The sequence below is a fragment of the Balaenoptera borealis genome (assembly GCF_965194805.1).
Source record: "Balaenoptera borealis genome assembly, chromosome: 12".
NCBI classification, from domain to species: Eukaryota; Metazoa; Chordata; class Mammalia; order Artiodactyla; family Balaenopteridae; genus Balaenoptera; species Balaenoptera borealis.
Window position 1 is genome coordinate 103,792,814 of NC_138869.1, and position 25,246 is coordinate 103,818,059.

Here is a 25,246-nt window from a genome sequence, read left to right on the forward strand (position 1 = left end):
CAGCTGGGGAAGCCTCGCAGTCTTTCCACGGGAGGCGCGTCTTTATAGCCTTGATGCAGTTGGGGAGTTAGGGCGCCATAGGACGCCAGCCAGGCCTCTTTGGAGGAGGAGCCCTGCGGGATTAGTGTCTAAGAGGCGCTTTGAGCTTTTCTCCTTCTCACCCTCAAGGTAAGGCAGGGCAGGGCACACCCGCAAGGGTTTCTCTTGTTAAGCGGGTTTTCATCACGTCCCTGAGCTCAGGCCCAGAATCACAGTTGAGGTCCAGCCAAGAATTTGACTCATTCAGGTGTAAACCCCGCCCATTCTGCTCAGTTTCCTGAATTCTGCTGACAGCAGCTCTTTCTTCCTTTTGCCTGAAATCCCAGGGGTCTTTGTGTACGTTGAGATGAACCGAGGCTGACATCCCCCTCTGTGGCCTCCCGGCGCTCCAACACTCAGCCCCGCTCCAGGCCAGAGCGGGCAGAGCCTGGGTTTGGGGAGGCGCAGCGCCCCGCGGGAGTAACCCAAGCCGTCCCGGGAAGTGCTGGAGGCCGGGCACGGAAGGCTGTCGGGGGCCCGGACCCCCTCCTTCCGCGGGCTCCCAGCCAGCACTCCGTGCGCGCGCGGGCCCAGCCTCCGCCGGGGCGCGGGCGCGCGCCGGGAGGGGCGGGGCGAGGGCGGGGCCTCTCCGGGGCGGGGGGCGGGGCGGGCGGCGCGGAGGTAACCGGCGGCCGCGGCGAGAGCGCGCCCAGCCAGCCGTGATGTCTGCGCGCGCTGGAAGCCTCCTCCCGCCGCGGCCCCGGGCCCTGGCGCCGGCCGCGCCGCTGCTGCTGCTGCTGCTGCTGCTGCTGCTGGACGCCGGCGGCGGGCGCGGGGGCGCCTGGGCCCAGGAGCCGGGGGCGGCGGCGGACGGGCTCCCCGCGGCCGACGGCGGGGACGGGGAGGACCCGCACGCCAAGTACCTGTACACGGCCGACATGTTCACGCACGGCATCCACAGCGCCGCGCACTTCGTCATGTTCTTCGCGCCCTGGTAACTGGCCGCACCGCCCGCCTCGGGCTCCGCGGGCGCGGGTCGGGCCCGGGCCCCGCGGGGGGCGCGGGGCCGCGGCCTGGGGGCGCCCGGCGAGGGGCTGAGGGTCTTCCGGGCCGGGGGGCGGCACGCGCCGGGCGCTCGCGGCTGACGTGGCGCGAGGGCCGGGGTGGAGCAGGAGGGGGCGGTCCCCGAGGGCCGAGCCGGAAAAGGCCGCGGCTCCGGCTCCCGCGCCCCCTCCTCCGATCCCCGCACCGGGGGAGGGGAAGGGGTCGTCGCCCTTCGGGGCCTCTGGGAGCTCAGAACCCGTCCGTCCCCCGGCCCCAAACTTCTGCGCCGGCCGCAGGCAGCGGCCTGCGGTGCGCCGGGACCCGGAGGCCACGTGCGGTCGCCCCGGCGACCAGGCGCCCGGCGTGCACACTTGGACTTCGGAGGCGATTCGCTCGCCGCACGGCAGACCTCCGGCCTGCGGATTTAATTGAAACACAGGGACTCGCAAGGCGTGATTTCCCACCCTGAGGGAAGGGGTGGCCCAGGCAGAAGAGGGTTCCTGCGCTCCCCCGGGGGGTGGAGAGCAGTGCGGGTTCTGGGGGCCCGTCCGCAGCCCCGGGGCGGTGGGGAGCTGTGCTCGCGGTGACGGGAGCCACTGGCCCCGGACCCAAGGCCGTCCTCTGGCACCTGCTCCTCTCTGCTCTCTTGGGGCCTGGTCGTCTGCAAAGTGTGAGGTGGGAAAAGTCACTACGTTGAGCAGCCGGTCCCCCTCGCCGTGGTTCTCGGCGGGGTGGGGGGGGGGGCTTTGGTGTGGCCTCGGTGCCAAACCCAGAGACACCTGCCCTGTGGGTTGTCCTACAGAAAGCCTTCCCGTCATTCGCAGGGGCACAGGGACTGAGTGCCTTCCTCCTAGGGCCTAGATGCCCGCTGAAGGGGGTCCTCCGTGGGCGGAGCAGACAGCCAGTCTTCGGGCCCAAGGCCCTTTGCAGGCTTTACTGCAGAATTTGGCAATCTCCCCCAGAGCGGAGGAGGCTCCTTGAGATGTGGGAAGGGGATGCAGGAAAGAATAGGGAGAAGATGCCCAAGAAAAACGGCCTGTTCAGAAAATGTGCTGGTGGAAGTTGGAGGAAACTTTTTGTCTTCCTCCCCATGTTCAGATGACGACTGTATTTCAGTTCATTTGGAGTTAAATCGGCACTTTTGGTCTGGGTCAGAGCTGTCCCATAGATAAATTGTGTTTCCAGTTCCCAAGAACCAAGAGTTGAATTTTTAGAACTACCAGTGGTATAGAAAATACTTTGTAGTGTAAAATAATGGATATCGATAGTTACTTTGTGAAGGGTATTCTCAGAGTAGCTATTCCAATTAAATACACTACTTAAGTGAAGCCTATTTTTGTGGAATAAATCTGCCCATGGATTTTTTTCCTTATATTTTAAAGAAAAACTGACATGTAGACATCGTAGGTCCGTGCAGTGCCAGTGGAGTTTTAATTTTGGAGTCTCTGTAATACTCACCTGCTAGTCCTGGGCTGAGTGAGGGAGAGGACCGGGCACTTGGTATTAAGTACATTCCTTAAAGTAATGTAGTGTTTCATTGTGTGTGGCTTATAGACTTTTAGGTGTATGCTCCCAGAAAAAGTAACTTTTAAAGTTTTTGTTTGCTTCTTAATAGTCTACTGTGAAATGTTTAAATAGAGATGTGTGGGTTTCTATGACAACATTTAAAAGTTAGACTTTAAGAGCAGATTGGAGCTCAGATGGAATACACTGTGGGCTGCCCCTCCTCTTTCCATTTCAGTTTCTGGAATGTTGGGAGCCCACGTGTGATTTGGGGGCAGGAGCTAAAGAAAACATTGATCTGTGTGTATTTGCTCTGACCTGGGCAGAGGCAGGGTTGTCCTACTGCTGTAGATCCTGTGCCAGCATCAGGTCATAGCTTCTCTATGGCCAGTTTTCAGGTCACATTGAATCTGGTGACAATGAGGTCAAGGTTGGAGCCGCCTCCTCAAAAGGACCAGGTGGCTTTGCTCTGTTACGTGACCGCAAACTGCCTCTGAACGCAGCTGCTGGCTCAGAGGTTCGTGCTGTAGCCCCAGGGGTCCAAACCCAGAAGTGCCAACTGCACGGCGCCCATGGATCCATCACTAAGAGCTTGCCAAGCACTTAGTACGTGCCAGACACTGGGGATCCAGTTGTAGAAAGGACGATGCTTGTCTTCTTGTGCCGCATATACTTAAATCTAGCAGGGGTTTTCCCTCACAATTGTCTTCCAGAAAAGAGGGATTCGTATTGTATTTGAACCTCTTATAAAGCAGGATTCTCTTCTCTGGCCAAGAAAGTGCTTAGGGAAGACAGGTTAGCTTGAAGCAGAATTTTCCAGTGCTTCCTTTCGGTGCTTCCTCGTGAGGTCATCTGTCAGAAAAGAAAAGAGGCAAGGAGATTTAACACTGATTTTATTGAGAAATTATTTTGAGGATGAACTCAGTTATTAAGTGTTGGGTGTTCTTACCACACTTTAGAAAGCAATACAGCAAGTAGTTACATCATAGACATCATGAATACACACTTACCAGGTGAATGGGGAAAAAACCCCCACATGCCATAATGTTTGTGTATAGTTAAATTCATACAATGAATATTATAAGTGTATGTTTGCGTATATCAAATTTAGAAGTTTGGGGTGGCCATAAGCTTTTTTTATGCTTCTCACTGGAGAGAATGCAGAACTGATTTCATTTCGAGGCCGCCTTGCATTTGGAGAGACTCGGTTACATGGTAGAGGAGACCTGACCGTAAAGGAGCCATGGCGAGGGAAAGTGCTGAGCCACTGCCACAGAGGCGGAGCGAGGGCGCTCTCCAGAAGAGGGAGAAGAGAGTGGACACCACACAGCCTGGGAGTCAGGGCTGACTTCCTGGAGGAAGTGACACCCAAACTGAACAAATAGGAATGAGCCAGGTGGGTTTAGGGAGGAAGTGTCAGAGACAAGAGTGTGCTGATTCCTAGGGCCCGGCCAAGCTACGGCCCTTTCAGGAACCTGGAAACTCAGCAGCATGGCGCAGCGGTGGGCAGCAAGGGAAGGAGGGCAGTGTGCACAGAGGTCAGGTAGGAGGTCAGCAGGGGCCAGATCGAGGGGGATCGGGCACAGCGCCTAGCTAAGTTTTGATTTCACGCTGCGAACAATGCGGGGTCTCTCCGGAGGGTTTAAGCAGGGGAGCAAGGTTCTGCAGACACTGTGAGCTGTCCGGCTCCGTCTCCACTGCAGCGTGAAGAAGGGGTTGGATCAGAGAGCCCCGCTGCCCTAGGAGACGGCTGAGGGGGTGGGTCAGGCACCCTGTGACCCCGGCGCTCAGCGTGCTTGGTACTGTCGCCTTGCTACAGGTGTGGACACTGCCAGCGGCTGCAGCCTACCTGGAACGACCTGGGAGACAAGTACAACAGCATGGAGGACGCCAAGGTGTACGTGGCCAAGGTCGACTGCACAGCCGACTCGGACCTGTGCTCCACCCAGGGCGTGCGCGGGTACCCCACGTAAGTGACGGGCGCGCGCATCCTGTATCCGCCAGGTCTTCCTCGGCTTTTTGCCAGCCGCGTTCGGCCAAGAAAGTTCAAGCTAAACTTTTGGCACCTTCTCTGTAGTTCTGAGGAGTGAGGAGATGCCGACTTTGAGCAGGCATTCCCTGTTGTTAGGGAAAGGTTATATTTACACCGTGTGTGTATTAGGTGCCTTTTTTTTACTTTGTTTGGGAAAAGCCTTTCATTAATCAGTTGAGTTTTCCTGTTTATAAAAGAACGTGTCTACCAGACAAAAACGGCATCCTCCATGAGGTCCTGTCACGTTTGACGTTCACATGCACGTTTACACGATGAGCACCGACTGTCATGAATTTTCGTCTGAATTTTTGGTCACTCTGTTAATTCTTAAGCCTCCTTTCTAGAGTTATTTCCCACGTGACTAGCACACAGGCTGTTTTTGTTGGAAAGAAGGTGCAGCCGTTCTGACAAGTGATACTTGCTACCTACTTCCTTGACAGTTAAAATAGTTTTTTGGTTTTAAGAACAGAAATTGAAACTGGCTTAATGAACAAAAGAGGGAGCTAATTTGAAGGCTGTGGGGGGAGCCTCTGAGACTCGTCTCCATGGGTTCGGAGGTCTGTCTTTCTGCCCTCCCACCCCTTGAGGTGACTTCCCGCTCGGCATCTCTCTGTTGCCATGGTGGACTTGGGCCCATCGCCGACTGGCCCAGCTTGGATGGAGTGTTCATTCCAGAAACCATCTTTGTGACCCGAGAGGCAGGATCTTGTCGGAAGACGGCAGCCCCGTTCAGACTCAACATTTACTGGTGGAGTGAAGAGCGCTTCTCCAAGAAAGGGAAGATGCTGTTTCCAGAAGGATGGGGGAGGGGTTGGGCACTGCAGGTCCCAAAATATTTGTTCAGATTGACAAATGAAGTCAATCCTATGGGAAACCCAAGCTGATCTTCAGACTTGAGAGGCCGCATGGAAAATGGCAGGAGCTCTGGGCTGGAACCTGGATGCCTCGGTTTGGACCCCAGCTCTACTGTCTACTTATCCTGCAGCTCTGGCCACGCACGTTCCTCAACCTCTGAGTCTGAAGTAGGATGCTGACACCCACCCCCCCATAACATTGTCGTGTGTAATAACGTGTGTGTAGATACCGATCTGAACATGCCCAATAATGTTAAGGTTTCCTCTGACCTTTGGAGATTTGGCATTTCCATAAAGGGCTCTGGAACTCTTGGTCTTTGGTGACTGCTTGCTAATGTGAGCGCAGTAACTCAGGGGTACATCAAATCAGAGCAAAAGAGACAAAATTTCCTGTTCTACGTACCTACCTGTTGGCATCACTGTCCTGTGCTCCGCTGCGTTGCCTTTAAAGTAAACTCTGCTTGTATGAAGAGCATCCCAGGGAAGCAGCCAGTGGGAAGTGGGACCAGTTACCTGTTGAGAGCCTGTTACTTTCAAGGCGCAGGAGCAACAGAGATGGGTGGCCGTGGTGTCCACTCTTAAACAGCCGGCTGTGTGTGGCCCTGTGGCTCTGTGCGTCGTAAACCATGCCAGAGGGAAGGTGAAACAGGACCAGTCATAGGGCTGAGAGGACAAGTGTCAGGGAGAGAGTTGAGTGTCCCACCTGCACCCAGTCACACGAGCTCCCTGGCTGCAGCATGAGTTACTCCACAGATGCTGTTCACAGATGCTGAAAGATCCATGTTGGATCAGGTGTCCTGATTTGTGTTTTAGAAGATATGGTCTCCCCGAGAAAACCATGCACTGGTTTTGTGTTGTTAGAAAGAACTATACAATACAATGAGCTCCCACTACATGGTTCGGGAAGGAACCTCGTGACCGTCACAGCCCGAGAACAGATTTTTTTTCACAGAATGCAGGAGGTAGGGGCATGCTGCATAAAATGTAGTGGCCTTAGGGCATTCATAGACGTACCTGTGTGAGCTTTTACTTCGAGGGATGTTTCGAGGCCTGAATCAGAGGGTGATGTAAATGCCGAGGCGGGTTGCGGGGCGGGGTGTCAGCACATCAGCTTTTATGTCATCCCTCCCCTGTCACCTTTAACTGGAGTAAAGGATTGGAGAGGGAGGGAGTTTGGGTTCCCAGGTCCCTGGAGAAGGCTGCCTGTGCTCGGGAAGATGTTTTGAGGTCTTCCTGTTGGGCCACTAAAGAAGCTTTATCATCTGGGAAAATGCTGGCAGGGGCAGGGCTGAAGGAGGTTCCCTAGGGCTGCCACGCAGAGTGCCACTGAAAAGAATAGAAACGTATTCTCTCACAGTTCCGGAGGCCAGAAGCCCGAAATCAAGGCATCAGCAGCGCCGTGCTGCCTCTGGAACCTGTCAGGGGTCCTTCCTTGCCTCTTCCTGGCTCCTGGTGGTTGGAGGGCAGTCTTTGGTGTTCCTTGACTTGTAGAAACATCACCCCAGTCCTTCTTCTTAACTTGGCCTTCTGCCGTTTGCATGTCTCTCTCTGTGTCTGAATTTCCCCTTTCTATACCTACTGGATCAGGGCCCACCTTCATGACCGCATTTTAACTTGATTGTCTCTATGCAAATCCTATTTCTAAATAAGGTCACATTCCATGGTAGCGTGGGTTAGGACTTCAGCAAATCTTTCTGGGGACACAATTCGACCCATAACACCATCTCATCTATAGTAGTAGAACTTCCGTCATGCCGTTTTCCAGAGGGACCCAGCAATGTGGATCTTTTCCCCTGCCGTCTCCTTGACTGAGGAACAGATCACCAGGAAAGCAAGTGCCTGTGTGGAGGTTTGGTAACAGCAGAAGAGTTTGGGGCTGTGCTTGGGGCATGAACCCCATGGCCGGCTCTGCACTCTGCCTTCATCTCCATCTACAGTGAGAATGAAGTCAGATGCCCCGTGAGGGAAGCTGTGCCCTCCCTAGGCTCTAGGCTCTATGAACTTAACCCGAATCTCAGACTTGAGCTGGTTAGAAAGATTTTTAATCCAACGACAGGAAGAGATTTTAAAAAATCAGTTTTGCTTCGCTCAGTGTACACCACGTGAGGAAAAAGTCACAGATTAGGTTTTACTGCATTTTAACCTTAGCAAAGAAATGGAGGATGGGTTCAACAACGCCTGGTCTGATTTCTGATTTTTTAAAAATTCTTATATAGGTTTATTGTTACAATTAATATTTAAGTCTTCAGATTTTCTTTCTTTTTTAACATCTTTATTGGAGTATAATTGCTTTACAGTGGTGTGTTAGTTTCTGCTGTATAACAAAGCGAGTCAGCTATACATATACTTATATCCCCATATCTCCTCCCTCTTGCGTCTCCCTCCCACCCTCCCTATCCCACCCCTCTAGGTGGTCACAAAGCACCGAGCTGATCTCCCTGTGCTATGCGGCTGCTTCCCACTAGCTATCCATTTTACATTTGGTAGTGTACATGTGTCCATGCCACTCTCTCACTTCATCCCAGCTTACCCTGCCCCCTCCCCGTGTCCTCAAGTCCATTCTCTACGTCTGCGTCTTTATTCCTTTCTGATGTTTTCAGGATCCACTCGTTTCCATCTGGAAGCGCTTTGGTGGAGGGAGGCACTGGGGAGAGAGGGAGGGAGTGGAGAGGGACAGTAGCTGCCTCTAGTCCTTTGTGGGCACAGCTTACGTTTCCAGAGCATCTCAAGGTGGTGGATGCGGGTGTTCACAGTCTGAGAGCCTGCTTTGGGGTCGCTTGAAATGTTAAACATCGTGAAGGAAGGGACATACTGGCCAAATCGAGTTAGATTATGTCTTTTTGTCATGGTTATATAAGTATAAGCTGCTAGGGAAGGGGACATATATTCTTCATTGGAGATACATTGGGATGTCCCCTAGCCCATCACAGGATCTGAGCTTCTGGGTGAGGCCAGTAAGCCCATTTTCTACTGAATGCCTTCTACAGCCAGTGTGTTGGTTTTCTTGTTTGGTGTGAAACTTCATTTTAAGACCTTTGTGGGACTAGCTATCCAAACCCACAGTTTGATTTCTGCGTATCTTAACTTCTCGCGCTCTGACACTGTGCATTGGGCATCTCCTAACAAAACCCACGTACGTGCCAGGAAGTGTTAGGGGTGTTTTAGATGAGTAGGCTTGCCCCTGAATGCTAACCTGTGTTTCCTGTCAGTAGCCATATTTCCCCCTCCATCCTGCCACCTTCTATTAATTCTGTCAGTAGAAGAATTATTCCCTCCCCTCCCCCCATTTCTTGATGCCTTCTGTTAAGTTTTATCTAGAGCGTGTTGTCCCGTCACCAGTGGCGTGACGCAGGGTCTGGACGTGTTCATCTCGGCCTCTGGTGATGTCTTTGCGCCCCTCCAAAGGCAGAGCTCCTTGCTGTGTCTGCAGATACCTAGTATGTGTGGAAGATAGAAAAGATTCCTTCTCTGGGGGCAAGTGAATGGGCCGTATCAACCAATGTCAAGGTTGTCCTTATAGTTGGAAACTTGAACTCTCCCAGTAGCTGGATAGTCAGTCACGCGTTGTAAGAGTTGAAGAGCTGACAGTGTATCCTGGAAATACATTTACTGCAGAACAATGCTATTTCTACTATAAGTTGTAAGTTGTTTTTCAAAATGCAGAACATAAAAACTACTGAAGCCGGGGAAGGATAACAAATATGGGGCAGGGGAAAGCTACAGAGTTCTGCGCACCTGAGCCCTCGTAGCTTGGGGTTTAACTCACGGCCTGATGTGTTCACCCCGGTTTTGTTTTTCAAGAATAATATAAGAAACTTCTAAAAGTTCAGGATTAAGTGAATATGTTATCGCCTAGAACATTTCTTTCTCTTCCAAGTATTATCAGAGACGGGCAGGCGTGTGCTGGCTGCAGCCCGCCGACACCTCATGTTTATGATCGTTCCACTAACCGAGTTTGCTCTCTGCTCAGAGTGGTTTGAAGTGCTTTAAAATCTACTGCAACTAATCCTCTGTTACTCTTTCAGCTTGAAGTTTTTCAGGCCTGGCCAAGAAGCTGTGAAGTACCAGGGTCCCCGGGATTTTCAGGCCCTGGAAAACTGGATGCTGCAGACACTGAACGAGGAGCCCCCCGTGAGTGCACACAAAGCCGCCCCCTCTTTCTTCCTACGTTTTTGGGGTAGTCAAGAGGCCAGTTTAAGTACCATCTTAAAGCAACTTTTATCATAAGTAAAGATTCACTTTTCTTTTCTTCTCAGTTTTTCTTTTTATTGTGATAAAATACACACACTATAAAATTTGCCCTGTTAACTATTTTTCAGCGTACAATTCAGTGGTATAAATACATTCAGAACGTGGTGCCAGCGTCACCACCATCCATGCACAGAAATTTTCCGCCTTCCCGAAGGGGAACCCTGTCCCCATTAAACACCAACTCCCCGTCCCCCTCCGCAGTCCCTGGCACCCAGCACTCTACTTTTCTGCCTCTGCGAATTTGGCTCCTCTAAATACCTTATGTAAGTGGGAAAAGATGAACTTTTAACAACTCTTTGTCATGGAAAAGTTCAAACAGGCACCAGAGTAGAAAGAAGAGTCTACTGGACGATGGGCAGGAGGGTAGGGAAGATGGCCCCGCGGGCCCGCCCGAGCCGCGACAGTGGTTCCCATTTTGTGGGCCTTATTTTGTCTCCCCTGCTTCCCCGCCCCGCGTTTGGCTGCACAGTCAGTGTCATTTGTAAATATTTCAGGAGGCAGCCCACAGATGAGGACTTGCTACTTTTTAACATACCCTCTGTGCCCCCTTCACATGTAATTCAGCTCACAGTAATTCCTCAGCACCCGAGATGGACTCGTGGCCACCCAGGGTCAGGGTCAGGGTCAGGGCCTCGCCCTTCCTCCCCCGGGACCTCGCTCCCGAGGGCGGTACCCACAGTGTGAATCTTCCCTTTTCTTCTCAACCCTCAGCCCCACGGCCCTAAGTGGCTTTGCTGATAACAGAATTCAATGCCCTTCATACTCTCCGCGTCTTAATGGCCTTCCCCGCTCTAAGGATAATATCAGGAAATTGTGGAAACTGTATGATTTCTGAGATTTTTTTTTTAATTGAAGTATAGTTGATTTACAATGTTGTGTTACTGAGATATTTTTTAAAGACATAGTTATATGTAGAGTGTTACGAAGAAAAACCTGTAATCCTCCTCCAGCTGATGTTAGGGGTCTTAATTTTGTTACAAATCACTACCATCGTGAGCCCTGCAGTTAAGTGTCCCTTTGTGTGTGGTGCTTTCGGATTAATGCTGAATGCTCAGGCCCACAGAGGCTGAGCTGTATTTTGACGGGGATAGAGAGATGGCCATGTTCCCATGCTGTACATTTCTGACGAAATATTAAGAGCATCTGAAGTCTTTGAATGGAATTTCCAGTTCAACACTGGACTAGACTGGGGTATTGCATCAGGTAGGCATTCCCTGACTTGAAGGTTGTCTGTGCTCCAGGGGTCTTTTGGGGGCCCTGATGCTGTCGGTGTCATCTTCCAGGGTGTGGTCCTTCAGCTGTCCCCCAGATTCTGTGTAGAGGTCACAGCTAATCAGAAACCCAGCTGCTTCCCAAGTGCTACTTTACCTCACATTTTTAAAAGTTTAGAACCACATGGAGAAGAATGTCAGCATACGGTATTGAATAAGTGTTGACCAGAGAGACGTGTCTAATTTTAGGGAACAGGGAAAACCACAAACCTCGCAGAGAGTAAATTTGCATCTCTGTCATGGCAAGAAAGCTGGAGGAGCAGGTGTAACTTTCACATAGATTTAAACTTCAAGTTGTTTTTTTTTTTTTTTTTGTGGAAATGTCCTCTGAGGGGAGGAAGCCAGTTTTAAAGGGGAGTTCATGGTCTCCAAAAACATTTAAAGTAAACTTTTCAGCAAAAAGCCAGTCTTCTATGATGACTTTATTCAAGAAACCATCCGCCAGTGTCAGGGTGGCAGAAAGACTTCATCTCCGGAGCTGAACGTCTTTCTGGGGAGCGGAGCCCCAAGCACAGGCTGGGGACGCGGCAGCCGGGCTGAGGCTCACATCGCCATCCTCAGGGGGGCACCCTGGGGGCGTGGCCACACGGAACCCACCCCTCCCCACCTGAGACCTCAGTTACCCACTGGCCATATCTTTGTGTCTCAGAGCAGTGGGGGGGTCTCAGATCATTGCTAGAAATGATGACAGGGTGCCGCCTTATAGAAAAGTTCAAATATTCACACTTCATATTGCAAACCGAAATTCTTTTCAATATGAATTTTGCCTTATAAGCAAAAACTTTTTAAAAACTTCTTCATCTGTATTTATATCTAAATAACTTAATATATACATTTTCATCTTTAAACAGGATAAATTTAGATTTTTCCTTCCTAGCATTATGGCAGTATTAAAGGAAGTCAAAGAAAAGAAAACCTGCCATTTCTTAAATTTTACCCCAATTTTGATATTTCCATGTTTCCTTCTGTATTTTTTCCTTAAACAGTCATAATCAAATAAACATGGTTCATTTCATTAACGATCTTTTTATATAGTTGAATCATCTTTATCTCATGGATTTGCCATAATTCAGCTCTTCTCTGTCCATGGATATTTAGGTTATGTATAATTTTTCTGTCATCAGAAATGCTATAAGAAACATTTTTATCTTTGTAAAGGACGTTTTTTATTTTCTACTTTGGAGTGACTTTTTAGAATATATTCCCAGACATAAAATTGCAAGGCAAAAAATAAAAAAGCAAGACCACTTTTATGGCTCCTGATGAATACTGCCGGATTGCTTTCTTGACTCTGTAAGCCCACATTGTCACCAGCCCGGGGAGAGGGGAGGGTGCCCATTCTGTGATACACTGTGGTGTTCCCAGAATGGCCATCCCTGCGTGCCACCAAGGGACGTGCTCCTTCGGTACCATAAATGAACATTTTACTACTGCAAGCCCTTTGAACATTTTATACAGGGTGACATATAGTCTTTTGTTTCACGTTATTGGAACTTAACTGACTGTTCACTTAGCCATCACTCTTGGGCATCCTTTTGTCTGGGTACTTAGCACTTTGAAAGTTTTGTCAAGCCAGCAGTGGAAAAGAAAACTTCATGGTGCTTTACTGCCCAGCTTTGAGCTGTCAGCACTTTGAAAGCTTTTAAAGACTTAACTTATTAGATATTCTTTTTAATAGAAATATGGACCGCTAGATAAAAACTGAGTAATACACACCCACGTGTCTATAGCACAGTGGGGATTCAGTGGTCTTCTCTTCACCTCTGCTTGCAGGCCGTGGCTGTGTCGGCCTAAACAATTGAGACATTTCGAGTGGTGTGGTAGAGTGGTTAGTAATTAGTTGTCACACTGGTGTCTGCCAGGTACTGGAGAAACGCCACTTCTTGTCCGTTCACTGTGTGTTTCTGTCCCAAACTTAGCCCCATGAACTATATTTTTGCTTAAAAGTGCAGCCCGTGTTTGCCCTGTGGTTTTCTCTTTGCTGCCTTCCATCCACCTGAGTTTTCTTTCTGGTCACCTTTTCTCTTTTATCAGCCCGTCAGAGTTTTACCTTCCTTCACAGGTTTTCTCATGTTCGTGTAGCTAAAGCACGGCCGGGCCCTCCTGTTCCCTGTTCCCTGTTCCCTGTTCCCTGTCCCCTGTCCCCTGTTCCCCTGTCCCCTGTCCCCTGTCCCCTGTCCCCTGTTCCCCTGTCCCCTGTCCCCTGTTCCCCTGTCCCCTGTTCCCCTGTCCCCTGTCCCCTGTTCCCCTGTCCCCTGTTCCCCTGTCCCCTGTCCCCCTGTCCCCCTGTCCCCTGTCCCCTGTCCCCTGTTCCCCTGTTCCCCTGTCCCCCTGTCCCCTGTCCCCTGTCCCCCTGTCCCCCTGTCCCTGTCCCTGTCCCCTGTCCCCTGTCCCTGTCCCCTGTCCCTGTCCCCCTGTCCCCCTGGCCCCTGGCCCCTGGCCCCTGTCCCCTGTCCCCTGTCCCCTGTCCCTGTCCCCTGTCCCTGTCCCCTGTCCCCTGTCCCCTGTCCCCCTGTCCCTGTCCCCTGTCCCTGTCCCCTGTCCCTGTCCCCTGTCCCCTGTTCCCCTGTCCCTGTCCCCTGTCCCCTGTCCCCTGTCCCCTGTCCCCCTGTCCCTGTCCCTGTCCCCTGTCCCCTGTCCCCTGTCCCCTGTCCCTGTCCCCCTGTCCCCTGTCCCTGTCCCCTGTCCCCTGTCCCCTGTCCCTGTCCCCTGTCCCCTGTCCCTGTCCCCTGTCCCTGTCCCCTGTCCCCTGTTGTGTCCCTTTTGCTCCCTCTGTGTCTTCGGGGGCTGCTTCCTTCTGTATCCTACAAGACGTCTCAGGTCATGTTTCAAAGGACAGGACAGGGTGCTGGTTTGGGGTGGCCCATCCTTCAGTTTGTCTGCTCTGTTGGGTAGGGTTCGGGGACAGCAAAGGACAGGCTGGGGCAGAGAGGCCGTCACCCCGCTGCCTGGAGCATCGGTCCTCGAGCATTGGCCGAGGGTGACAAAGTCGCTTCTTTGCCCGGGGTGCCACCTCAACACAGCAGCGTCCCTCGAAGCCTCAAGGTGGCAGGGGAGGGAGGAGAGCATAGAAGGTCCCAGACAGAAGCCTCCATGGGCTCCACTGGGTCTTCACACACACACACCCAGTGACTCTTGTTCCGTCTCTTCCCACCAGACGCCGGAGCCCGAGGTGGGGCCGCCCCTAGCCCCCGAGCTCAAGCAGGGCCTGTACGAGCTCTCGGCCAGCAACTTTGAGGCGCACGTGGCACAAGGTAGGCGGGCGGGCGCGCCGGGTCTGCACCTCTGGGCACCCCTGCCCGGGCCGTCCTCCTGGGGGGCCTGGCTTTTCTTCTTGCCGCTTGAGGGCTCGTGGGTCGCAGCATGGGTGGCGCTTGTCGAGAGCTTCTCTCCCCCAACCCCGATGACATCAGTGTTTTTGTTTGTTTGTTTTGGTTTTTTTTTTGACATCAGTGTTGAATGCTCGTCCTCTCGGAGACGATTTCTCCTTTTGTCTCTGTCCTTAGGGACAGGCCAGTTCTAATACTAAGCTAAAGCCTCAGGTGTGGAAAGCTCACTGATGGTGAGTGGGTGCACCTACTTGTGTACTGGCTGGACATTGCGTCCTTGGAGAAGAATGTGTTTATGTTAATGTTAATCATATGCTTATTGACCTGAGGCAGAAACAAAGGTTTCTCTTACCTGTTTAAACCAGAATTTATTGGGACCATTATAACACACGAATCGAATCAGCGTAGGTGTTCTTTACACTTAAAATATTTTTTGATACCAAATCTCATTTTTTGAAAATAGTCTCCTAAATGTCAGAATGACCTGAGTACGGTTTCTAATGTGAATAATGTATAAGGCCTTTCTTCACGCGTTCGGAAGCGTTGGCTCCGCAGTGAAGGGCTTGAAAGTGAATTCAGCCTCCTTGCTGACCTCCCCTCTCAGAGGCTGTCATGGAGAGAAATCCTCCTGGGAGACGGGGTTGGAAACGCTCTTAAAAGGGCATAAAATTGTGTCGGGCCCTGAAACTTCCTGCTTGCTGGGAGTTGAAATACACCCCGTTTAAGGTCTGACATCGCTTGTTGTGATGCTTTCAGCCGTTTTTAATTAAAGGCGGCTAGTTCATTGGTACAGATGCTCTGACAGGGCTTCTATCCTAAGGGGAGCCGCTCTAATTTGAGACGGGCTTGGGCTCCCTGCAGGATGCGCTCCCGGAGCCACCCCGTGACGGACCGCCGTCCGAAGCCCAGCCCTGACCCTCCCTGAGCAAGTCGCCCGCCAAGGGGCCGTGTCCCCACACGCCGCGGCCTCGTGCTGCTGGCATGAGGGTCTCTCCTCGGAGAGCAGTGCGGCCCCGCCCTGACTCAGCTCCTCTTGATGCTCCAGGAGGCCCTGGACCTCCTGTCTCCACCTCACAGCACAAAGTAGCGACACACCTGTCTGGAGACGTGGTTTCAGTCTTGCAGATCAGCTGCTCATGTATATTTAAAATGTTTTTATTTAAATTTCTTAATTGGAGTGTAGTGGATTTACAGTATTGATTTTGAAGCAAGTTTCTCCCCATTTCCCGCGAACACATCATTGCCGCGGGGACAAGGTGCCGCCATGAGCGTTGCCATGGCAGAGTCCGACTCCGAGCCTGAGTCACACGTCAGCGTCCGTTGGTTGGTCCTCTCCCTGGCCACAGCCTGATTTCGGTTTGGTCTCAGCCTGACACCGTTTTGGCCCTAGGCTGGTCAAGGTAGAAGAGCCGAGATAAAAGTTTTCAGTGCCTAAATCATGATGTTGTGAGGCTTGTTTTTTTCCTAGCCAAGGGAGTGACATCCAGTCTTTTTGGATCTTCTATCTTATTGTGAAATAAAACCCAGATACAGAAAACAGTGTAGGGTGTAGTGAATGGTCATAGAGCGGTCACCCAGCACAAGACAGAAAACTGCTCGCTTCCCGTGCCCCGTCCCAGCCGTCCCCCCGCCCCCCAAAAGGCGCTGCCCTGCCTGTAGGGAAACCGCCGCTTGCTTCATGGTGTGGAGTACAGTTGCCCTGCCCACGTCACCCTGCTCTCTCTGTTCCCTGTGAGCTGGCCGTTGAATCTAGGGAGTTTATCACTTTCTGTTTGATGTTTTGGGGGGTGTGAGCAAGACTGCATAGCTGGGAAGTCTGTGATGTCAGCGGCCTCGTCCGTCACCGCCTAGAGCCGTAACTCACGAGGGATGCAAAGCCTGCTGCTGTGATCCAAGCATCCCTTCTTCATTTTTACAGCAGAAGAGACGCTTGCCCTCGTTTATCACTTGGTTGTCCGGCGGTGCAGTTCACGTGGGAAAGACAGGCTAAGTGCCTGATTCTTTCCCTTTATTGCCCGTTTTCCAAATAATGAGTTGGGTCCCTATTGTCCTCCAAAGATGACAGATTAGTTTTTAAGGATCGTTACGAACTCATGGATAGAGACAGATTTGATGGGGAGTCACTTTTTACCAGTTCAAGGGTTCATCCTGAACTGAGCTTTGCAGGAGGACAAAGGCGAGATGCTTCCATTCACGCTCTAGTTGGGTGGATGTAAATCACACTCCCTCTCCCTTCCCCTGCCTTCCTCCCCCGCCCCCGAAGGAGACCACTTTATCAAGTTCTTCGCCCCGTGGTGTGGCCACTGCAAAGCTCTGGCTCCGACCTGGGAGCAGCTGGCTCTGGGCCTTGAACATTCCGAAGCGGTCAAGATTGGCGAGGTAAGTGAAAGCCCTTATGAAACCGGAAATAGACCGCCTTTGGCTGGATTAATTAGCTGAGTAGCCCATTATTCATTCTGTGCACAAAGTCGCAGACTTGATTTATTAATTCCATTTAGCGTGCCACTTGATAATTCATTTCACCTTCACAGATGGCAGCCTGGTTTCGAGCGTGCTGGCTTTTCCACAGTCTAGAGATAAATTATGGCTTTGGCTCCTTTGTTTATTTTGAAGCAATGGCCAATTCTGAATTGGCAGCCCCAGAGCCCTTTCTGCAAAGATATGGGGCAGAGCCTTAGAGAACGTTCACTGGACGTACTTGGAGACCATCCACATTCGAAATCACCCAAGAGCTCTTTCCTAAAAGGACCTTCGGCTCTGCGCTCACGCCCTGTGTGCAGCCTGCGTGCACGAGACCCGCCCGTGGGGAGCCCTGGCCTGCCCTGCTGCCTGGAGTTCTCTCCCGCTTCACGTAGGGAAGCCAGAAGTGACGCCTGACAACTGGGTTTTCGGGAAATATCTAGAGCAGCTTCCGGGCCTTCAAGCACTTTTAATCTGCCCATCCCCCAGCGCCTACCAGACACCCTGCCTGAATTGCTTTTATAAAAAGCTCATTTTCTACTCTGCCGGGGGCTGATTTGTATACAGAAGTAATGCTGCGTGTTCAGGAACTGTAGTTAGTGAGATGATGTGCCCAGCACAGTGAGATAGCCAAAAGCATAAACGTGGGATTCGGACAGACCTGGCCGGCCACCCTCGAGCAGCTTCTCCACACCTCAGTCTCCCCCTTTGCAAAACCAAGACGAGCTCTAACTGGGGGGCGGTCGTGAGGGTGACGGTAAAATGCTGAGCGTGACGCTGGGCACAGAGCAGATGCCCAGGAAATTGTAATGGTTGTTAAATGAATTTTTCACTGTTGTGTGTTAAACACTTAATTTGACATCTTTTCAGTTTTATCTTTATTATATTCCAAATACTCGTACTTAAAACTCCTGAACCTGAGAATACGTTTCTGAGCTAGCTTTGTGACTGGCGTGGGTCTCTGTCCACGACAGCTGGCTGGCCCCTTCTCCAGCTGTCAGGCTACGCTCCCTTTCTCCATCTGCTAACCTACTCAGGGTAAACTACTGCTCCCCCAAAACTGGCATTTTTGAGTGAAAAGAAATCATGTCTCTAAAGTAAATCCCATCACTGTGCTCCCTAAGCTCAGGTGTATTTGGGGTAAAGTCTCTCCAAAAGCTGCAACTTGCTGGCGGAGATGCTACAGATGGGGAGTTTTAGAAATTTTCTTTCTTTGAAAAAGTACTGAGTGTCCAAGAGCCCATTTACCAGGAAGGCTCACGGAGAAACTGACTGGCCGCGTGATCTCTGTTTCTAGGTTGATTGCACACAGCACTATGAACTCTGTTCAGGAAACCAGGTCCGAGGTTATCCTGCTCTCCTCTGGTTCCGAGATGGCAAAAAGGTACGTCTTCAGGTCTAAGTGTTGAGACAAGATGTGTGTCTTAACCACGGCTGAGTGGTTTAACAGGGGTGGCGCGTTGCCAGCACAGATTGTTTGGGCACTGGTTTAAAGGAATACGCATCACGGAGCGAGAATGTCTTTCTCTTTGTTGGTAAGGCCTGGGTGGTTGAAAGAAACCATCAGGCGTCATGCACTCCCGAAGCATCTCAGCTGGCTCGGGTTAACTCTAGAATAAGCCGAATCGACGGTCCTAGGGTAACTGCTCTGATTACAACCTTTGAGAGAGGTCAGCGCTTGCTTTTGGTAAGGCTCTTACGCCGGCTTCGTCCCTGGCTGATGGGCAGCGCCCAGACTTTGGAAACCCTTAGCTCTGCAGAAGGAAGGTGCTGTAAAGTTCTTTGCCCAGAGCCAGACTGCGGTTGATCACCTATGCTTTGCCTTCTCATTTGAGCAGCAGACACCCCAGAGCCGGGACACCCAGACAGAGACGTCCGATGGGGGCGGGTTGTGCGTGGGCAGGTGGAGGGTCGGGGATTCACAGCCCTGACGTGTCTCCGTGTGGCCCGTGTCCCGGACAGGTTGATCAGTACAAGGGGAAGCGGGATCTGGAGTCGCTGAGGGAGTACGTGGCATCGCAGCTGCAGAGCACGGAGCGGGGTGCCCCGGAGCCCATCCAGCCCTCGGAGGCCCCCGTGCTGGCCGCCGAGCCCGCGGCCGACCAGGTGGGTGCACGGTCAGCTCCCGCCTCCCAGCGACGGCGCGGGCACAGCACGCGGTCATTCACGGGGGTGGGGCTGGGGTCCACTTGCCAACACAGCGTTTCCTTGAACTCCTTTTACATGCTTGTTAGGGGGTCAGCGTAGACAGAACTTCCCTTTAAAGAACCTGGAGTGGGTGTGAGACAAAGGATCCTGCGAGCATTTGGTGTCAACGTTTCTGGACAATTCTTCCCTTTGATTCAGCACTCACTAACTTGAAGGTATTTGCTGTGAAAGCTGGGCTGTTGCCTCTTGGGCCTGTTCTGTTCGTGTCCATAACTTGCTGCAGTCAAGGTGGTAAAGGCCCCTGAGAGAGCTGCGGCAGAAAGGCTCTGCACGTTGGAATGTCAGAGGCAAATCACTGTAGGATATTTCATTCGTCCAGACGATCACTGACTTATCGAGGTGTCCTCTTCATATATTCAGAGAGTGTAAGGTTCCACGTTCGTTGGTTCTGCGTTTATCAAGCCCTTGTCGCGTTCCAGCCACTGTCCTAGGCCGCCAGGACACAAAGCGAATAAGGTCGTTTTCTGCTTGTGAAGAGTGGGGGGTGGGAGGGGGAGACACGCGAAGATGTCGGCGCTGCGACGCGGGCGGGGCGGGGAGGCAGGGAGCGCCACCAGACGGGTGAGGGTGAGCCGGTGTCCGCCCCGGATGGGGAAGGCCGCCTGCTGGCGGGAGTGAAGAGGGTGCGAGGAGGCCGAGGGCACCGTGCGGGACGCGGGGGAAGCCGGCAGCTGGCCTCCGGAGGGCCTCGTCCGCCAGCCGGGGGTCTCAAGTCTGCAGGGAGCCAGTGGAGGGCTTGGAGCCGATGTGGACTTTAAGGAAGCCGGCTGGCCGCGGCCTGTGTGGACAGAAACCGATGTATCTGGAGAGGAAGGAGGCGGGGACGGCGGGCAGGGGTTCCAGCTCCCCCTGCGCAGTCGGGATCGGGGAGGGGAGGGAGAGACGGGCTGGAGGCGCGTCCCAGGAGTGAGATGAGGGCCGGGTTGGGAGGGAGGGGGTGGGTCCATTTTCAAGGTGTTGGTTCCAGGGCTGTGGCGGTCTGCAGGTGGCGACAGGTGAGAGTCCGGAGCTGAAGCCGGATGCCTGTCTAGACGGGGAGGTTCCCGCCTCCACTCCCGTGGGTAGAAACCGATGCCGAAGCCGTGGGTGAAGATGAGATGATTCGGGGGAGTCAAAATAGTGTTTTCCCAGGAAACCAGTGCTCGGATTTCCTAGCTGAGAACCGTAAGGCCTGTTTGTCAATTTATTTCCAAAGCCGAATCCTTGTGTTGACGCTTCAGTTCACACAACTACACTCCACGGCACATCAGGCTCTTACCCGGGACAGCGGGCAGGGCGGCCCTGGTCCTGGGGAGGACGCCTCCCCGGTGACTGTCCAGCCCCAGCCTTTACAGGAGCGATCGCGACTCGCTGGGGCCATCACGCCCAGGGCCCGGGCATCAGGCTTGGAAAAACCAGCAGCCGCCTACCCCATCCTCCCAGCGTGGGGCTGTGATGGGCCTCCGCCCCCAGGCCCAGCCCCTAGTGGGACTCTTGTAGGTTGGGGACTGCGTGGGTGTTAGTTAAAAGTTGAAGTTTGGGTTTAAGAAGTAAACAAACGGTTTCGTAGTTAAGGGACCACGTGTCAAGGGAGCGTGTGTCATGGTGGTTATAAAGGTCACCCCACATCGAGTATAATTATATACTGTGGATGTTTTTGTCAAACCCAGAAGGGTTTCTATTTATAATAAGGTTTTCCACCGCTAAGTGGGTCTCTCAGTGAGTGTGGTGTCGTGTTTCTGGACATAAAGACGGCAGCGTCTGGATGGCCCCCTCAGCCCCCCTGCGTCCTGGTCACAGGCACATGGTACTTGGTGCTGGACTCGAGTGGGGCAGCCCTGGTACACTTTGCCACGTGACACATCATCCATATTCTTTTTTTTTTTTTTTTTTTTTAATTTGTTTATTTGGCTGCATCGGGTCTTCGTTGAGGCACGCAGGATCTTCCCTTACGGCGTGCGGGCTCGGTGGTTGTGTCGCGCGGGCTCTGGAGCGTGTGGCCTCAGTTGCCCCGCAGCGTGTGGGATCTTAGTTCCCCGCCCAGGGCTCGAACCCACGTTCCGCTGCATTGGAAGGCGGATTCTTAACCACTGGACCACCAGGAAAGTCCCCATCACCCATACTCTCACGAGAGGATCACAGACCCGTTTATGGAGAAACACAGACGTAATTCTGTGAAGAGCCTTCAAGATAGAATCGCTTTAGAGCAGACTGTCCTGTGGCACCTTTGCCCTGAATTCTCCAACCTGAGTTCAGATGAGCAGTTTTCACATTTACTTTGAATTTAAAAATGGAAAGCAGCCTGTTATCTGTAAAGCACATATTGCCTATGCTTGTGTGACTAAGGTCCTTCTATCACGTAGAGAAGATAATTACGAATCTGTAGGATGAGAGCGATAGAGTTGATGGGGAAAGCAGTGTGTACAGACTTTAGGGAGGCCGGTCAGCTTGGACTTTGGTCAGTGTCTGAGGCTCCAAGCCCGGGAGGCGCACGCTTGGGCCCTGCCCACCCAGAGCCCTGGACACAGTGGCTGCACCTGAACCTGCCTGGGCTGGCTGGGGGCAGAACGCTGGACGTGTCCTGTCCCCTCCACGCAGCGTCTCCTGGGCTCAGGACCGTGGGACCGGTGATGGTGAGTCACTGCCCTTTTGCGGAGCTTGTGAAAAGTGAGTTGTGTAGGTATTTGTGTGTGGCCTCGGAGCACACATCACCACAGCATTTTAAAAGATGACGGACTTGTATTTCTGCGATCCCAAAGCATGACCCCCGCTCTGCTCTACGTGGTGTATTTGAATTGTGGCTTTTCCCTCCCCCAAGGGCACTGTGTTGGCATTGACGGAAAAGAACTTCGATGATACCATCGCAGAAGGCATAACCTTCGTCAAGTTTTATGCCCCATGGTAAGTGGCTGTTGAATTAGAAACTTTGTCCTCGTGCACTTGAGTCACATCCTATTTTTCAGCTCATAGGCCAACCCTCTGGACTAGTGTTGGGCAGATACTGCATTTACATGTAGTTATGCTATAGGGAAAAAGGAAATGTTATCGTCATATATGTTAAAGTTTGGTGGTATTCATAAAGTTATAGAGAATGAGGTTAACTTAAAGTTCAGTCTGCTCTGGAGAAAACAAAAATTGGAGACTTATTATCGTGGCCACATAACACTGAAGTTTTGTGGTCTCTGGGCACTTTTCCAAATAGATGGCTTCTGGGGTTAAAAACACTGTGAACATCATGAGGTATTAATAGCTTTGCCCCTCAGTCTCTCTGGATGTTGTAGAGAAATCGAGTAGCGCTCAGCTTTCCGTCAGAGCCATGCCGTGTGTCAGTCACCCGACCTTCCTGGCCCATGGCCCTCGGGGACCAGAGCAGAGATGGGCTGCTCGGAGCCCGAGACCACGGGAGCCGGGATCGGTGGGAAGACGATAGGTTCCAGGATGTGGCGTGAACCACTGCGGCTTTGGATGCCCTTTAAGTCCTTTGAACCCAGTTTCCTCAGCTGTACAACGGGGAGAACGCTTTGTCTTGAAACAGCCCATTTGGAAAAATAGTGCTGAGGAGAGAGAGATCCTGTTTCAGAACACACACACACACACACACGCACGCACACACACACACGCCATTTTCACTCCTCACTTTGTTTCATTCTGCGTATTCATGAGATACAGTAACAGCAGAGATGGAAAGTTAACGAGTGACCTGTAGGACTTGCGCAGGTTTGATTCTTAAAGAGTAGCATCACTAGTAAATAATGCCTTTAAAACTATCATGTATTTTCCATTTTTTAAAAAAAACCTAAAGCTGTCTAGATCACGTACAAGGACAGAAGAGCCCCTTTCACTGAAGGGGAGCAGGTCATAGAGGGGAAGATGGTCAGGAAGGGGGTGTAGTAACAGGTGGAAGGACAGTTTGAACAAAACTTAGTGGCCTCAGTGCTCACACCACATCCCGGAAGCTTCAGGGAAGCTTTGAAGTTCTTTTGAACATTTAAGACCATAAGAAATATAATCTGTTTTTGGCATTCAGGTGATTTTTAAAAAAGTGTTTGGCGTCTTCTGTTTTGTTTCCTGCCCGTCTCCTCCTGCTCACGGTGCACGCATAAACCAGGGAGCCCCCAGTTTACCGTATCGTAGAGATGGTTTCAAAGCTGAAGCTGTTTTCAGACCATCTTGTTGCTATCAGTCAGGTTATCGGAAAGTCTGCTCTGGCTTGGGTTTGAATTCCGTGTTTGGGATGGGAGAGGAGGGGCAGGTGCAGGAGGGGGGAAGGTCAGCGCACCCCGCGGGAGAACCTGCCGGTTTATAAACTTCTAGGCAGCTGTCGGCTGCTTCCTACAGAAGAAACAGGCTGGGCAGTGAAATGCAGGCGGGTGAACTTGACGGGACCTCAACAAAGCTGTCGCTCTTCTGTCCCCAGGTGCGGGCATTGTAAGAACCTGGCTCCTACCTGGGAGGAACTCTCTAAAAAGGAATTCCCTGGCTTGGCGGAGGTCAAGATCGCCGAGTTGGACTGCACTGCAGAACGGAACATCTGCAGCAAGTACTCGGTGGGTCCACATGGATGGAAACTCATGGGGACAGAATTGGGGGCGGACCCCAAGTGGAGCTGTAATTTGGTATTGTGGACTCAACCAAGATAACTCATCCTCTCGACAAAGAGTTTTTTGTCCCCTTTGGGGATTTTTTTTTTTTTCCATTTGAGAGGCAAAAGAGCTGCTCTCTCGAAAGGCTGTTGTCTGTGTCTTCTGTGAGCGCACACAGTTCAGAGGGGGTTTTCAGGTCTTGCTACCTGGGCGAAAGGCTGGCAGTGCCTGAGACTCTGAGCTTGAGGGCAGGGCGCCACCTGCGCGGCCATTCTCCTTGGCTGAACACTCAGCTGGCTTGTAGCCTTCATCGCACACACAGACACAAGGCAGCGCTCAGTGCAGGAGGTATTTGATCCTACACTTCCCCGAGAGGGCCACACCAATGGGCCAGGCTTGGGGCTTGGGTTCTTTATGTAACTGTTGCCTTCTTTCCAAGCTATTAGCACCATCGAATAGCCTAGAAGATTTGCAATTTATATTTTTCCATTTGTGGTGTTTTTCTTAAAACATTTTTGAGGCCTCTGGAGTTTATCAGAATAGATGTATGTAGCACAGACGTCATCTACTTACTAGAAGATCCCAGTCATTTTTTTAAATTTTTTTTTTTTTTGGGTGCTTTAAAAATTTTTAAGGAGAAAAGAGGTGTGCTGTAGCTGACAAGTGTGTGTCCTTGAGGCTCTTGCTGCTACTCAGCACGGACCCCAGAGCGCCCTGGTGTTGCCAGGGAGCTTGTCGGAAATGCAGCCTCAGGCCCCCTCCGTCCACACCAGCTCCCCAGGCGACCATATGCGCGTGAAAGGCTGAGACTCCACTTTAGGGTGAAGTCACTCCTTGATGCTAATCTTGAAAGTAGGTTTGGGTTGGAAAGTGAATAAAGAGCCCCAAGGCTCTGCTTTCTGAACTCTTAGGTACTTTACTTTTTTGATGGTCTGTACGTTCTGAAAATTTAACTATAGACTTCCCTGGACACAACTCTAGGATCTTTTCTGATTTTATTTAAGAAGCACTTTGGGCTGGTTTTCAAATTTTTGTTTTCGTTTTTTTTTTTAAAGGTACGAGGTTATCCCACATTGCTGCTTTTCCGCGGAGGGAAAAAAGTCAGCGAGCACAGCGGGGGCCGAGACCTGGACTCCTTGCACCACTTTGTCCTGCGCCAGGCGAAGGATGAACTGTGAGCTCGGCTGGAAGCGTCTCCGGCCTGGCCCTGGGCGGGAGCTCAGTCCTGCGGCCGCTGCCCGGTCCCTTGCGGTGGTGACTCACAGCCCCGAACGTACTAAACTTGCGCTAGCTTCTCCATGTGTGTGTTTTTTAAGCCAACACACTCCACAGATTCTTTCTTAAATTTCTCTAAGTAAATGTGTACCTCATGATCCCTTTGCAAACTAAATATTTTCAGTGGCAAGCTACCATCCATCCCCTTTAACCTTCTCTCGGTGAAATCTAAATGGTTTCCTTTGAGACTAAAATAGAGTCAAGGAAATTCCAATTGCCAGACTGTTTTTGGCTTTGCAGTAATTTTGGTGAAAGCATCATCCGATGCATAGTTTTCGAACCGTCCGCGCACAAGTTCTGGAAAGGTGGCCTTGCCTTGTGGCGGTATTGCGTTGCTCTGATCTGAAGGTCCCAGCTGACTTGTTAATAACGTGGTTGGTCCGTAGCTTGGAGCAGATTTAAAACACAAAACCCCGTCGCCTCTGGAAGAGCCACTTTC

The 25,246-nt window shown here is 51.8% G+C and overlaps 1 protein-coding gene across 1 annotated transcript; it reads left to right on the forward strand.

The window, feature by feature from the left end:
- The first annotated feature begins 694 nt into the window (after nt 1–694).
- Nucleotides 695–24,905, forward strand: TXNDC5 (thioredoxin domain containing 5). The gene is made up of 10 exons (XM_082347763.1): nt 695–1,012; nt 4,385–4,534; nt 9,477–9,582; nt 14,131–14,227; nt 16,566–16,681; nt 18,060–18,146; nt 18,725–18,868; nt 21,768–21,850; nt 23,367–23,496; nt 24,588–24,905. The coding sequence occupies exons 1-10, from the start codon at nt 741–743 to the stop codon at nt 24,708–24,710; spliced, it is 1,308 nt and encodes a 435-aa protein (XP_082203889.1). The 5' UTR covers nt 695–740; the 3' UTR covers nt 24,711–24,905.
- The last annotated feature ends 341 nt before the right edge of the window (nt 24,906–25,246 follow it).